The sequence below is a fragment of the Phocoena sinus genome, chromosome 19, assembly GCF_008692025.1.
Source record: "Phocoena sinus isolate mPhoSin1 chromosome 19, mPhoSin1.pri, whole genome shotgun sequence".
Classification (NCBI taxonomy): domain Eukaryota; kingdom Metazoa; phylum Chordata; class Mammalia; order Artiodactyla; family Phocoenidae; genus Phocoena; species Phocoena sinus.
In genome coordinates this window covers 22,731,339-22,748,286 of record NC_045781.1, presented here as the reverse complement: position 1 = coordinate 22,748,286, position 16,948 = coordinate 22,731,339, and the positions used below count along the sequence as shown (strand labels likewise).

The 16,948-nt window shown below is 37.0% G+C and overlaps 1 protein-coding gene across 2 annotated transcripts in view; it reads left to right on the top strand.

Annotated features, from left to right (window-relative positions):
* The window catches only part of NETO2 (neuropilin and tolloid like 2), a 69,166-nt gene that overhangs the window by 37,605 nt on the left and 14,613 nt on the right, over positions 1–16,948 (top strand). For both annotated transcript variants that reach the window (XM_032614774.1, XM_032614775.1), the window contains exon 7: positions 6,043–6,271. In XM_032614774.1, the coding sequence (XP_032470665.1) occupies positions 6,043–6,271 (229 nt within the window). The remainder of the gene's footprint in view (positions 1–6,042; positions 6,272–16,948) is intronic.

Here is a 16,948-nt window from a genome sequence, read left to right as displayed (position 1 = left end):
ACATTTGAAAAATCAATGTAATTCATTATATAAATTAAGAAGGAAAGCTACATGATTATCTCAATCTTAAAAACTCAACACCCAGGGGCTTCCCTGGTGGCGCAGTGGTTGAGAGTCCATCTGCCGATGCAGGGGACACGGATTCATGCCCCGGTCCGAGAGGATCCCACATGCCACGGAGCAGCTGGGCCCGTGAGCCATGGCCGCTGAGCCTGCGCATCCGGAGCCTGTGCTCCGCAACGGGAGAGGCCACAGCGGTGAAAGGCCTGCATACTGCAAAAAAAAAAAAATTTGAACTATACTTATATCTTAATATCTTACATAAAAACAAGTATATTGCAAAACTTTTAGAAGAAAACATAGGCAAAATCTCTGACTTTGGGTTAGGGAAAGAGTTTTTAGGTATGACATCAAAGGAGAATCCATAAAAGAAAATCTTATAAATTGGACTTCATTAAAATTAAAGATTTTTCTCTGTGAAGGACATTGTTGAGTGAAAAAAAAAAGGCACTAAGAGAAAATATTTGTAAATCATTTGTCAAAAGACTTCTTTAACCCAGAACTCAAAACGCAACCATAAGAAAAGTACCCAGTTTAAAAATGGGCAGAAGGTTGGAACAGACACCTCACCAAAGAAGATTTAGACATTTCAAAACTGAAAATTAAAACCACAGTGGGATAGCTCTATACCTCTATTAAAATAACTAATTTTTAAAAACAATACCAGGTGCTAGGAACTATGTAGAGCAACTGGGACTCTAATAACATTCCTGGTAGGAATGCAAAATGATATAGCCATTTTGGAAAACAGCTTGATGGTTTCCTATAAAGTTACCATGTTATTCAGCAGTCTCCTGACTGGGTACCCAGGAGAAGGAAAAATATGTTTACACACAAAGAACATGAATGTGAATGTTTATGGTAGCTTTATCCATAATGAACAAAAACTGGGAACAGTGTTAAGTGTTCCTCAGTTGTTAATAAGGTTTGGTACATCTATGTAGTGAAATGTATTCAGGAATAAAAAGAGACGAACTATTGGTGATGCAGTAGCATAGAAGAATCTCAAATGCATTGTGCTAATCAAAGAATCCAGACTCAGAATACTGTGATTTTATTTGTATAAAACTTTTACTTAGGACTTCCCTGGTGGTCCAGTGGTTAAGAATCTGCCTGCCAATGCAGGGGACATGGGTTTGATCCCTGGTCCGGGAAGATCCCACATGCTGCAGGGCAACTAAGCCTGTGTGCCACAACTACTGAGCCTGTGCTCTAGAGCCCACGAGCCACTACTGAGCCCACACGCCACAACTACTGAAGCCTGTGCACTCTGGGGCCCACAACAAGAGAAGCCATCGCGATGAGAAGCCCACGCATCACAACGAAGAGTAGCCCCTGCTCACCGCAACTAGAGAAAAGCCCATGTGCAGCAATGAAGACCCAGCACAGCCAAAAAAAAATTTTTTTATTTATATGGGAAAGGTGGAACGACAGCAAAAGGTCATTGGTTGCCAGGAAACAAGATTGAAGATGGATTTTGACTGCTGAGGAGCAGCAGGAGGGAATTTGGGGGGTGATGGAACTTCTTGATTATGGTGGCTGTCGCTTGACTCTGCATTTGTCAGAGGATTTTATTATATATTACTTGAGACTTGACTGAATGTCTTGTGACCAAGTGTCAGCAAGGATTGAGGAACTGAAATTCTCTTAACTTACTTTGGAAGAATAAATTGCTACAGCCACCTTGGAAAGTCATTTGGTATGCTCAGGTAAAGCTGAAAATTGTTATGTCCTACAATACAGCAACCCTGCTTCTAGATAAATACCCAGATACTCATCATATGAGAGCATAACGAGAATACAAGAATGTTTACAGCAGTATTTAATATTTTAAAAAGTGGAAGCAAGCTAAATGTCCAAAAGGAAAATGGATAGTGACTCATTTCTACAGTTGATCCAAGATTTTAAAATACACAAAAAAGTAAATAAAATATACAAAAAATACTATATATTTTTACAGATACATAAATTTAAAAATCTAAAACTGTACATAGGAATTATAAAAATTATACTTAGGATGGGATGTGTAGGAAAGATAATGGGAACATAGAAGGCTTTAGCTGTACAGTTGACACTTGAACAACACAGGGGATAGGGCTACCAACCTGCTTGCAGTTGAAATTCTGAGTATAGCTGTATAGTCAGCCCTCTGTATCTGAGGTTCCGCATCCTCAGATTCAACCAACTACAGACTGTGTAGTACTGTAGTATATATTTATTGAATAAAATCCATATAAGTGGACCTGCACAGTTCAAACCCACGTTGTTCAAGGGTCAGTTGTGCACAGAATTGAACTGCACAGGTTCACTTATATACTGATTTTTTTCAATAAATATTATAGTACTACACAATCTGCAGTTGGTTGGATCTATAGATGCAGAAGCACAAATACAGAGGGCTGACTATAGGACTTGAGCATCTGCAGATTTTGGTATCCAGATCAGGTCCTTTCTAGGACCAGTTCCCCATGGATACTGAGGGATGAATGTACAGAGGTGGGGGTTTTTGACCATATTTAATAGTTAAGTATTTAAATGCTTAAGTGAAATTAATACTTTAGATCTTGCTCTTTCTTGAAATACTTCATGAAGAAATGATTCTATATTCATAAGTTTTTTAGGAGTGTGACCTAGAATGTTGAATAGTGGAGAATGTTACTTTTTATTAATAAAAGTAAGTCGATTTTTTAAAATTAACATAAAAAGTACTGTTCACAGTTGACATGGAAAGTGGATCAAGGGACTTCCCTGGTGGTGCAGTGGTTAAGAATCTGCCTGCCAGTGCAGGGGATACGGGTCGAGCCCTGGTCTGGGAAGATCCCACATGCCACAGAGCAACTAAGCCCGTGTGCCACAACTACTGAGCCTGCGCTCTAGAGCCCACAAGCCACAATTACTGAGCCCGCATGTTCTAGGGCCCGTGAGCCACAACTGCTGAGCCTGTGTGCCACAACTACTGAAGCCCACACACCTAGACCCTGTGCTCTGCAACAAGAGAAGCCACTGCAGTGAGAAGCCCTCGCACCGCAACGAAGAGTAGCCCCCACTCACTGCAACTAGAGGATGCCCACGTGCTGCAACGAAGACCCAATGCAGCCAAAAGTAAATAAATTTATTTTGTAAAAAGTGGGTCAGATTTTAAAAATTGTGTTAAATAAGAAAGTAAGCAGATGATTTTATTTGAGTACTTTAAAAGAAAAAATATGAAAGACCACCATAACCCTTGAGTACTCAAAATAGGGTAAAGTACTTAATGGGTGATGTTGAAGAAATATTCACTTATATATACAAAAGAAGTCATTGGTGTTGAGTATGTAAGTAGTGTTTTAGTCTATTTTTATCAGTGGCCTTTCCATAAAAATAACAGCTTTCTGAGGATTTCATTGCATTTCTTTTGGGGGCTCTAGTAAAAAGCGTTTTTTTCCCCACTGGAGTTACGAACCAGTTGAGAACATGAAGATTCAGACTAGCCCCTTTATTACACTAAAGGCTAGGGGAAGCAACTTAGTGAGAGAATCAAACTAGATTTGCTTATTCCCTACCCACTAGGTCCACCTACCTCAGTCTAGACTGGACCGTCCCATCCAGGGAAAGTGCATCTGCAGAAGAGACCCACTTACCCAGGTCACTGTTTCTCGTACTCGCTGGTCCAGGGAAAGAGGGAAGGAAAAAGGGACCAAATTCCCCCCCATCCAAGTGACTCTCTCCACTTCCCTGGGGAGGGTATAGGAGTGGGTAAGAGGCCAAGAGTGTTTGTGTTTACTAAAAGATCTCGTCTCCTGTAATTTAGGTGAGAGAAGAGTAGTTTGTGTACCCCTTCACCCATTGCAATTGGTCAGCCTCATATTGTTAGAAATATTTTCTGAAGATCAGTTGAATTAAACTATTAACCAGTATTTATCTGTATTCACAATAGAAAAGAATGTAATTCTTGTCATATGACTTGCCTTAAAACCTTGACTTTTAAAAGTTATATATTTAAAGAGCATTTACTATGGCCTTATACAAGTACCATGTTTCTTCAGTTAAAAAAAAAAAAAAAAGTAAATACTTCAAACTTCCTGATTATTTTTCTGGTATTTAGCTCTACCAAACTAGGTTTTATAAACCTAGTCACTTTTTCATTAATTGCTGTCAGCAAGAATTGTACTGGATAGAATTAGCATGTGATACGCTCATTAGAAGACCGTACAATCTAATGGAGAAGACAAATAATTACAGTAGTAGTGATACTGCCAGAGAACCATGGGCAGTATGTTTTGGTTATATGAATGATGAAGAAAGTAATGAAAACAAATGATATATTTTAAGCAAACACATTGCTTCTGTGTTAAAATATATTTTTGGAGGTTTTATGAAATTTTGAAATGGAAATCCATTACTGGTGATTTTCCACCAGTCTCTTGAAAGTGGCTAATTGGTCATTTCAAATAAGCCAAAGTTACTAGTCAAAATTTAACTCTGAGCTGTATTTTTGAGTTTTTGTTCTTAGTTTTATGTCCTCAAGGTATTTTAGGGGGAAAAATATCTGACATTTTTGTTTTATGAAGCCCTTTAAAATAAAGAATGGGTGTGGCATCATACTGCTACCTCCAGGATAGCAACCAGCAGGTGAATACCCACTAGATGTCTCCAAAGGCAATCAAAGAAGTCTTCATTCTTCATTCACTAAAGTATTATTTTAATTGTAGAGTTACCTATGAACAAGTAGAGCCAAAAGGTGAACTGTGTATGAGAGAGTGTGTGTGTGTGTGTGCCTGCACACATAGGAGGCATCCCAGGGAATGGGAAGAACGTACAGTTTAAGAGTCAGAGCAACCTAGGTTCAAATCCTCGCCCTAAGTAACCTTGGGCAAATTCCTTAATCCCTGTGAGCCTTAATTTCCTTCCAGCCCATAAAGAATAATACCTATTTCATTCTGTTCTTTTGAAGATTATGCTCAAGGTCTTTCTAAGCCTACAATCTAATGGAACTCTTCAAATAAGAATGGGTCAGGCACATTTTAAGAATAACTTAGTGCCAGGTAGCAAGCTGCCTATAAAATTTGAGGAAGGGGGATACTAAGCAAAATAGAAAACTATAATAGTGTGTATTTTGAAACTCCAGTTTAAATCTTTCTGACTGAAAATAGAAATTGTTAATTTATGGAGTAAAATCTTAAAACCACTTAAATGTGCAACAGTGAGATAGTGGGTAAATAAATGACAAGACATGGGCATGATTACAGTTATGAAGAGTATAGGTAGGTTTTGATGTGTTACAGCAAAAGCAGGATGTGTGTATCTTACAATTAAACTTAGGTTTTGAAAATGTGAAGAGCGACTTCCCTGGTGGTACAGTGGTTAAGAATCCACCTGCCAATGCAGGGGACGTGGGTTCGATCCCTGGTGCGGGAAGATCCCACATGCCGCGGAGCAACTAAGCCCATGCACCACAACTGCTGAAGCCCACACACCTAGAGCCCATGCTCCGCAACAAGAGAAGCCACCACAATGAGAAGCACGGGCCCTGCAACGAGAGTAGACCCTGCTCGCCACAACTAGAGAAAGCGCGCGCAGCAACGAAGACCCAACACAGCCAAAAATAAATTTTTTTTTAGATGTGAAGAAAAAAAAGTTTATCACAATAATTGTTAGAGTAATAGAATTATGTTTCTTTTATTTTCCCAGTTTCTCAGTACCACGAGTTTGCTTTTATAACAAGGAAAACATGTAAGATAGTCATGGAGCAAAAAATTTCTCTTTACAGACACAACACAAACTAGGTTCCTTAATGCTTGGTTTCATTAGTAAGACAACCAAAGAAACAGACCATTAGTCTTAGTTCTTTTACCTACTTAGGCATCATCCTTTTAGTTATTGTTTTTCTGTCAGGTGTTATAACTCAATGCAGTTTTAACTTACATATTGATTGGATAATAGAACTAGAAATTTTAATGTATCTTTTTAAAAGCACTGTTTTTCTTTGTTTTCATGTTACAGATTTATTTGAGGTTCCTAGATTATCAGATGGAGCACTCAAATGAATGCAAGAGAAATTTCGTTGCAGTCTACGATGGGAGCAGTTCTATTGAAAATCTGAAGGCCAAGTTTTGCAGCACTGTGGCCAACGATGTAACGCTTAAAACAGGAGTTGGGGTGATACGGATGTGGGCTGATGAAGGTAGTCGGCTTAGCAGGTTCAGAATGCTCTTTACTTCCTTTGTGGAGCGTAAGTAAATAATTCCTATAGCATTGAGATCTTTTACTTAATCATTTATTCAGAATACAATTACAGAGCATTTCCTTTAGACAAAGACTGCTAGTCACAGAATGTAAAAGTAACTAGGTCTTAGTATGTATTCTTAAGGAACTGTCAGGCGTGAAAAAAGACATGGTAATGCATAAGTTGAAACACTACCTATTATAAAGATATAAACATATGATAGTGCAAAAAGTGGAGACTTCTCAAGATTTTCAAAATTGAAAATAATTATCAGTAGTATGAATTCAGCTTGGTGAATAATGTGAATCCACCAAACCATGTTCCCCAAAGATTTAGATCGACTGTTTTTTTAAAAACTTTTAAAGTAATTTTAAGCTTATAGAAAGTTGTAAAAATAGTAGAGTTCTCCTGTGCCCTTCACTCAGATTCCCTTAATGTTAACATCTTACAAAACCGTTGGAAAACTGAATATTAACACTGATGGAATATTATTAACCAATATAGAGATCTTACTGAGAAATCAGTAGTTTTCTCATTAATGTCCCTTTCTGATTCAAGATCCCACATTGCCTTTAATTGTCATGTCTCCTTTAGTCTCTTCCATTTGTGACCCTTCCTCAGTCTTTAATGACCTGGATGCATTTGAAGAGCACTGGCCAGCTACTTAGAATGCCCATTGATTTAGGTTTGTCCGATGTTCTCTCATGGATTCAATTGAGGTTATGCATTTCTGTCAAGAATACCATAGAAATCACATTCCACCTTTCTCAGTACATCATACCAGTGAGGTGGGGTATGTAATGTGGTTTGCCTTACACTAACTTGGATCACTTCCTTAAGGTACTGTCTGCCACATTTCTCCACTATAAATAATAATTTTTCCTTTCTAATTAATAAGTTTCTTTGAGAGTATGCAAATATCCTTTTGCTCACTAGTTTTAGCATCTGTTAATGATTTCTGCCTGTAATAGTTATTGCTTCAGTATTTACCTAATCGTGGTTTTCTGTTTCCATCATTCCTTCTACACTTAATTATAATTCTGTGAAGAAGAGCTGTTCTTTTTCCTTCATTGATTTATTCAGTTGTTTGTGTCAGTATGAGCTCATTTTACTCTATTATTTTATATGTAATATATATATGTTACTCTATAATAAAAGTTACTTTATTGCTCAAAGTCCCGGCTTTGGCCATTGGGAGCTCCTTCAGGTTGCCTCCTGTACGCTTTGGATAATAAGCCCATTATTTTTTTTAATCACTTCCTTACTTTCTGTTCCGCAGGCTGAACCAGGCTCAACTTGTGTTTTCCTTGCCCAAGCCTTAGAACCAACCATGTTTCCAAAAAGCCCTTTCCTTCTCTTCTAGTGAGAAATCTGGCTCTAATTATCCATGGTATATTTATTTGTTCAATCCTAGGATACACATGAAGTAATTTTAGGATTGCTAACCCATATCCCTGTTAGAAATTTCCTAACAGAGTACACTATTTGTGTGCAGTTCTTTTTATCTTGAGCCATGCTGTCAAAATATGGTGTTCCATTTACTTAGGTTAGTTGTCTTCCTCTCTCCTTTGCGTGTGGTTCATCTGTAGTACACTTAGGTTCATTTGTGATTGTTGTGACTGTTTATATTTTGTTTTGTGTCCCCCCCACCCTCATCATGGTTACTTTAAATTGCTTTTATTTTCAGAGCACCTGGAATATTGCCATTATTCAAAGAGTGCTCTACAAAAAGATACACTCAAATATTGTTCCTTTCTCACCTCTCCTGTGCCAGTCCCAACCCCCAATTCTTTGCACTCCATTCCTACCAACTCTCTACTGGTAACTAATCACATTAGTCCCTGGTGTATCCATCATGCATTTCTTTTTACACAAAAGAGCTGATACATGTGTATTTTCTCATAGCTTCTTTTTTCTTACATGACAAGCATATTATACTCTTTGCACTTTGCTTCTTTCACTTAACAGTATATCCTGGAAATCACTCCATATCAGTTCATAGAGATCATCTTTATTATTTACAACTCCATAGTTATTGGGTTGGCCAAAAAGTGCCTTTGGTTTTTAAGTAAAAATAAAAGACATATTTTTCATTTTCACCAAGAACTTTATTGAACAACATATTCATCCTTTTGTTCCACTACCTTCTGCCATTTTTCAGGCAACTTCATACTTCCATCTTCCCAAAATTTTTATCTTTTTGAGCAAAGAACTGTACCTGCTGCCTTTTACAGTCTTCCAGGGAATTGAAAGTTTTTCTATTAAGAGAATTTTGTAAAGACCTAAATAAATGGAAATCCGAAGGTGCAATGTCTGATGAATGCGGTGGATGAATCAGAACTTCCTAGCCAGGCTGTGACAGTTTTTGCCTGGTCATCAAAGAAACACGCGGCCTTGCGTAATCCTGATGGAAGATTATGCATTTTCTGTTGACTAATTCTGGATGCTTTTTGTCGAGTGCTGCTTTCATTTGCTCTAATTGGGAGCAGTACTTGTTGGAATTAATGGTTTGGTTTTCTGGAAGAAGTTCATAATAGAGGACTCCCTTCCAATCCTACCATATACTCAACATCACCCTCTTTGGATGAAGACCAGCCTTTGCTGTGGTTGATAGTGGTTCATTTCTCTTGCCCCACGATCTCTTCTGTTCCACATTATTGCGCAGTATCCACTTTTCATCACCCATCACAATTTGTTTTAAAAACAGAACGTTTTCATTACATTCAAGTACAGAATCACATGTGGAAATACAGTCAAGAAGGGTTTTTTCACTTAGCTTATGTAGAACCGAAATGTCAAAGAAATTAACATAACCAGGCTGGTGCAAATGATATTCAGTGCTTGATTTAGATATTTTGAATATGTTGGCTATCTCCCGCGTTGTATAACGTTGATTGTTCTCAGTTAATCTCTCAATTTGATCACTACAACTGGTCTACCGACTGTGGAGCATCGTCCAGTGAGAAATCTCCAGCACAAAACTTCACAAACCGCTTTTGACATGTTCGATCAGTCACAGCACCTTCTCCATACACTGGCACAAATCTTTTTTTGCGTTTCAGTTGCGTTTTTACATTTCTTGAAATAATAAAGCATAATATGCCGAAAATGTTGCTTTTTTTCTTTCATCTTCAATATTAAAATGGCTACACAAAAATTCACCAATTTTGTTGTCTTTTTTTAAATGCACACTGATATGACAGATGTCACAATCTAACAAAATTGTTTCAAATGAAGTTAAAGACAACTAAGTGCTACTAGAGCCAGCTTACAGAAAAAAATGAACCTTTTGGCCAACCCTGTAGTACATTGTATGTACATACTTTATTCAGTCTTTCGGTTTATGGGCATATGGGTTATTTACAGTATTTTGCAATTACAAGCATACTGTTACAATCAGTAATGTTATGCATATGTATTTTCATATTCTTGGAGGTATATCCTCTGGATAGATTCCTAGAAGTGGGATTACTGATGTAAAAGGATGTAAATCTTTCATAGTTTGCCAAATACCCTTCCAGAATGGTTGTATATTTTTTTAAGTTATGATAAAATGTACCCTCAGCCATTTTTAAGTGTACAATTCAGTGGCACTAAGTACATTCACAACATCATACAACCATCACCGCTATTCATCTCTGGAACTTATGTAACATCCCAAATTGAAACTCCATACCCATTAAATAATAATTCCCATGCCCCTATTCCCCCACCCCCAGGTAACCTCTAGTCTGCTTTCTATCTCCATGAATTTCCCTATTCTGGGTACCTCATATAAATGGAATATTTGTCCTTTTGTATCTGACTTATTTTACTTAGCATAACGTTTCTAATAATTTCAGTCCTTTTCAAGGCTGAATAATATTCCATATGCGTATAATACCACATTTTTGTTTATCCTTTCATCTGTTGATGAACAATTGAGTTGTTTCTACTTTTAGGCTATTATGAATAAAGCTGCTGTGAACATTAGTATACAGTTACCTCTTTGAGTCTCTGCTTTCAGTTCTTTGCTGTATATACTATGCCTAGAAGTAGAATTGCTAGATCATATGGATATTCTATATTTAAATTTTTAAGGACCACCAACCGTTTTCACAGCTGTGCCATTTTACATTCCCTCCAGCAATGCAGCAGGGTTGGTCCCCATCCTCACCAAAACTTTATTTTTTGTTTTTTTGATAATAACCATCCTAATGGCTATAAAGTGTGATTTTTTTTTTCATTGTGATTCCAATTTGTATTTCCCTAATGATGAGTGATGTTGAGCATCTTTTCACGCTTCTTGGCCACTTGTATACCTTCTTTGGTGAAATGTCTACAGGCATACATCATTTTATTGCACTTCACAGATACTACAGTTTCTACACGTTGAAGGTCTGTGGGTACCCTGCGTTGAGCAAGTCTATCAATGCCATTTTTTCAACAGCATTTTCTCACTTCATGTTTGTTTCTGTGTTACATTTTAGTAATTCTCATAACATTACAAACTTTCATTATTATGTTTATTATGGTGATCTGTGATCAGTGATCTTTGATGTTACTGTTGCCAAAAGATTATGACTTGCTAAAGGATCAGATTAACATTTTTTAGCAATAAAATATTTCTAATTAAGGTATGTACATTGTTTTCTTAGACATAATGCTATTACATAGTATAATACAGCATAGTGTAAAAATAACTTTTATATGCAGTGGGAAACCAAAAACTTAATATAACTTGCTTTATTGCAATATTTGCTTTATTGTGGTGGTCTGGAAGTGTGGTATGCCTGTATTTAGTCCTTTACTCAGTTTTTGACTTGGTGGGTTTTTTTTGTTAAGTTGTAGAAGTTCTTTATGTATTCTGATTATTAATCTCTCATCAGATACATGATTAGCAAGTATTTTTTCACATTCTGTGCATTATCTTTTCACTGTCTTGATTGTGTACTTTGAGATACAAAAGTTTGATGTAGTTTGTCTATTTTTTCTTTTTTTGTCTGTGCTTTGAGTGTCATAATCCAGAAATCATTGCCAAAGACAACGTTATGAAGCTTTTCCTCTATGTTTTTTAATTTGGTAACAATTTTTTTATTGATTTATAACATATGTTTCATGTGTACAGTGTTATATTTTGATTTCTGTATACCCTACAGCATGCTCAGCACCAAAGTTTAGTTTGCATCTGTCACCATACAGTTGACCCCCTTTACCCATTTGCCCTCCCCACCCCCCATTAACTACTACTCTGTTCTCTGTATCTGTGGTTTTGGTTTGGTTTGGTTTGATCTGTTCTTTGTGTGTTTCTTTGTTTCTTTGTTTTTAATCCACATATGAGTGAAATCATATGGTATTTGTCTTTCTTCATCTGACTTATTTCACTTAGCATAATACCCTCAAGGTCTATCCATGTTGTTGCAAATGCAAATATATATATATACCACATCTTCTTTATCCATTCATCCATCAGTAGGGCTTTAGGTTCTTTCCATATCTTGGCTATTGTAAATAATGACGTGATGAACACAGGTGCATAAATCTTTTCAAATTAGTCTTATTCTTTGGATAAATACCCAGAAGTGGAATAGCTGGATCATATGGTAGTTCTGGTTCTTAATTTTTTGACAAATCTCCATACTATTTTCCATAATGGCTGCAACAATTTACATTTCTTCCAACACTGTATGAGGGTTCCCTTTTCTTCACATCCTCTCTAACATTTATTATCTCTTGTCTTTTTGATAATAGCCATTCTGATTGGTGTGAGTGATATCTCATTGTTTTGATTTGCATTTCCCTAATAATTAGTAATGTTGAGCATTTTTCATGTGCCTGTTGGCCATTTGTATATCTTCTTTGAGAAAATGTCTGTTCAATACCTCTGCCCATTTTTTAAATCCAGTTGTTTGTTTTTTGTTGAGTTGTATGAGTTATTTCTATTATTTTGGATATTAACCCCTTCTTGGATATATGATTTGCAAATATCTTCTATTCAGTAAGTTGTATTTTCATGTTGTTGATGGTTTTCTCTCCTGTACAAAAGCTTTTTAGTTTGATTTAGTCTCACTTTATATATTTATTTATTTATTTTTATTTTTATTTTTTTAAGGTACGCGGGCCCCTCACTGCTGTGGCCTCTCCCATCGCGGAGCACAGGCTCCAGACGCGCAGGCTCAGCAGCCATGGCTCACGGGCCCAGCCGCTCCACAGCATGTGGGATCCTCCTGGACCGGGGCACGAACCCGTGTCCCCTGCATCAGCAGGCGGACTCTCAACCACTGCACCACCAGGGAAGCCCTCACTTTATATTTTTGCTTTTATTTCCCTTGCCTGAGGAGACATATCCAGAAAAACGTTGCTAAGACCAGGATCAAAGAGTGTACTGCTTATTTTCATCAAGGAGTTTTATGGTTTCAGGTCTTACATTCAAGTATTTAATCCATTTGGAGTTGATTTGTGTGTGTGGTGTGAGGTAGTGGTCTAGTTTCATTCTTTTGCATATGGCTGTCCAGTTTACCCAGTGCCATTTATTGAAGAGACTATTCTTTCTCCATTGTGTGGTCTTTGCTTCTTTGTTGTAAATTACTTGTTCGTATATGTGTGGGTTTATTTCTGGGCTCTCAGTTCTGTTCCATTAATCTCTGTGTCTGTTTTCTACAAGTAACATGCTATTTTGAATACTACAGCTTTGTAATATAATTTGAAATCAGGGAGTGTGATGCCTCCAGTTCTTTTTTCTCAGCATAGCTTTGACTATTCAGGGTCTTCTATGTTTCCATATAAATTTTAGAATTTTTTGTTCCGTTTCTGTGAAAATGTTCTTGGGGCATTTGATAGGGATTGCAGTGAATCTGTAGCTTGCTTTATGTAATGTGGACATTTTAACAATATTAATTCTTCCAGTCCATGAGCACAGAGTATATTTCCATTTATTTGTGTCTTCAGTTTCTTTCAACAGGTCTTATGGTTTTCACTGTAGAGGTCTTACACCTCCTTAGTTAAGTTCACGCTTAAGTATTATATTCTTTTTGTTGTGATTGTAAATGGGATTCTTTTCTTAACTGCTCTGTTAGTTTGTTATTAGTGTATAGAAATGCACCAGGTGGTTGAATATTAATTTTGTACCCTGAAACTTCACTGTATTCATTTATTATTTCCAAAAGTTTTTGGTGAATTTTTAAAAATATATATTTTTTTATTTGATTGCACTGGGTCTTAGTTGTGGCTTGCCAGCTCCTTAGTTGCAGCATGCATGTGGGATCTAGTTCCCTGACCAGGGATCGAACGCAGGCCCCATGCTTGGGAGCGTGGAGTCTTAATCCCTGTGCCACCAGGGAAGTCCCTGAATTTTATTTATTTATTTGTTTGGCTGCATTGGGCCTTCGTTGCTGTATGTGGGCTTTCTCTAGTTGCGGTGAGCAGGGGCTACTCTTCGTTGAGGTGCATGGACTTATTGCCGTGGCTTCCCTTGTTGCGGAGCATGGACTCTAGGCACACAGGCTTCAGTAGTTGCAGCATGCGGGCTCAGTAGTTGTGGCACATGGGCCCTAGAGCATATGGGCTCAGTAGTTGTGACTTATGGGCTCTAGAGTGCACGGGCCTCAGTAGTTGCAGTGCATGGGCTCTAGGGCATGCGGGTTTCAGTAGTTGTGGCGCATGGGCTCTAGAGTGCAGGCTCAGTAGTTGCGGTGCACGGGCTTAGTTGCTCTACGGCATGTGGGATCTTCCCAGACCAGGGCTCGAACCGATGTCCCCTGCATTGGCAGGTGGATTCTTAACCACTGTGCCACCAGGGAAGTCCCTAGTGAATTTTCTGGAGTATTCTATATATAAAATAATGTCATCCACAAATAGTTACAGTTTTACCTCTTCTTTTCCAATATGGGTACCTTTTATTTCTTTTTCTTGACTAATTGCTCTGGCTAGGACTTCCAATACTATGTTGAATAAGAGTAGCGAGATTGGGCATCCTTGCCTTGTTCCTGATATTAGAAGAGTAGCTTTAAGTTTTCATCATTGAGCATGATGTTAGATGTGCATTTGTCATATATGGCCTTTATTATGTTTTTGGTACATGCCTTCTGTACCTATTTTATTGAGAGATTTTTGTCATAAATGGGTATTAAATCTTGTCAGATGCTTCTTCATCTATTGAGATAATCATGGTTTTTATCCTTCATTTTGTTCATGAGGTGTATCACATTGATTAATTTATGGATGCATCCCTAGGGTAAATCCCACTTGATCATGGTATATGATCCTTTTAATGTATGGTTTGCTAATATTTTATTGAGTATTTTTGCATCTGTGTTCATCAGAGATGAACCTATAATTTTTTTGTGGTGTCCTTGCCTGGTTTTGATATCAGGGTAATGCCGACCTAGTAGAATGAGTAGGAAGTATTCCCTCTTCTTTAATTTGTTAGAAGAGATTGAGAGATAGGTATTAAATCTTTGAATGATTGGTAGAATTCACATTGTAAAGCCGTCTCATCCTGGACTTCTGTTTTGGGGGAATATTTGTTTACTGTTTCAACCACTTTACTGGAGATGAGTCTATTAAAATTTTCTATTTCTTTATGGTTCAGTCTTGGAAGGTTGGATATTCTAAGAATTTGTCCGTTTCTTCTAGGTTGTCCAATTTGTTGTCATACAGCTATTCATAATATTCTCTTACAATCCTTTATATTTCTGTGGTATCCTTGTTATTTCTCATTTTATCAGAGTCTTCTCTCTTTTTTTCGTAGTCTAGCAAACAGTTTGTCAATTTTATCTTTTCAAAAGACAAGCTGTTAGTTTCATTGATCTTTTCTATTGTCTTTTTGGTCTCTGTTTCACTTATTTCTGCCTTGATCTTCATTAGTTCTTTCCTTCTACTGACTTTGGGCTTTGGTCATTCTTCTTTTTCTAGTTCCTTTAGATGTAAGTTTAGATTTATTTGAGATTTTTCATGTTTCTCAGGGCAGGCCTGTATCACTATAACCTTCCCTCTTAGTATTGCTTTTGCTGCATCCCTATAGATTTGGTATGTCATATTTTCATTTTCACTTATTTTCAGGTATTTTTAAATTTTTCCTTTGATTTTTTTTTGCTGATCTTGTTCAGTAGCATTTGTTCTTCACAAATTTATGATTTTTCCAGCTTTCTTCTTCTGGTTGATATCTAATTTCATAGTGTTGTGCTCAGAAAAGATACTTGATATGATTTCACTCTTAAATTTGCTGAGATTTGTTTGTGTCCCAGCATATGGTCTATCCTTGAGAATATTTCATGTGCACTTGAGAAGAATGCATTTGGATAGAATGTTTTGTACAAATCTATCAAGTCCTTCTGGTCTAACTTTTCATTTACGTGTACTTTTCCTTGTTGACTTTTTGTCTGGATGACCTATCCTTTGATGTATGTGAGGTGTTAAAATCCCCTATTATGGTGTTGCTGTCAGTTTCTCGCTTTAGCTCTGTTAATTGCTTTATATAATTTGGTGCTCCTATGTTAGCATATATATGAATAACTTACATCTTGATGAATTGTCCCCTTTATCATTATATAATGTCCATCTTTGTGTCTTGTTACCTTTTTTGGCTTGAAGTCTGTTTTATCTGATATGAGTATGGCTACACCTGATTTCCATGGCTGTCATTTGCTTGGAGTATCATCTTCTATCCCTTCACTTTGAGCCTATGTTTGTCTTTAAAGCTGAGTGAGTCTCCTGGAGGCAGCATATCGTTGGGTCTTGCTTTTTAATTCGTCCAGCCACTCTGTGCTTTTTGATTGGTGAATTCAGTCCATTTACATTTAGGGTGATTATTGATAAATCAGGACATAGTACTGACATTTTATTTTTTGTTTTCTGGTTGGTCTGTGTCTCCATTGTGGGTTTTTTCCTTGTGTTTCTGTCTGCTATTTCAGTTTGGTCATTTTCTAGTATGTTTTCTCAGTTTCCTCTGTTTTTATGTTTTGTTGTTCCTATAAGGTTTGTATAAAATATCACATAGTTAAAATACTTTTTTTCTGTTGATAACATCTTGTTTTCATTTGCCTATATGAGTCCTGACCTTTTCCTTCTCCCCTTTTGTGTTTTAGATGTCCCAATTATTTCTTTTTATGTTGTGAGTTTGTTACCAAATTGAAGTAGCTATAGTTATTTTTACAGTTTTTTTTCCTTTAAGCCTTATGTTATGATCAAGTGTTTAACAACCTATTCTGATACAGAGTTGCAATTTTCTGATTCTGTCTATCACCTTACTCAAAGTTTTGTATACTTTTGCCTTTTCATTTCAGGTAGAAGAGTTCCTTTCAACATTTTTGTAAAGCATGTCTAGAGTTGATCAACTCCCTTAGGTTTTGTTTGTCTGGGGAAAAGCCTATATTTCTCCTTCATATCTGAATGATAATTTTGCTAGAAAGACTATTCTTGGCTGACAGTTTTTGTCTTTCAATATTTTGAGTGGGTCATAACACCCTCCTGGCCTGTAGAGTTTCTACTGAGAAATCTGCTGATAGCTTGCTTAATGGGGGTTCCTTTGTAGGTTACCATCTTTTTTTCCCTTTGGCTGCCTTTAAAATTCTTTCTTTGTCATTGAGTTTCAACAGTTTTAATATAATGTGTCTTGGAGAAGATCTTTCTGTATTGAGGTAATTAGATGTTCTCTTAGCTTCATGGACTTGTATGTACAGTTCCTTACCCAGGTTTGGGAAGTTC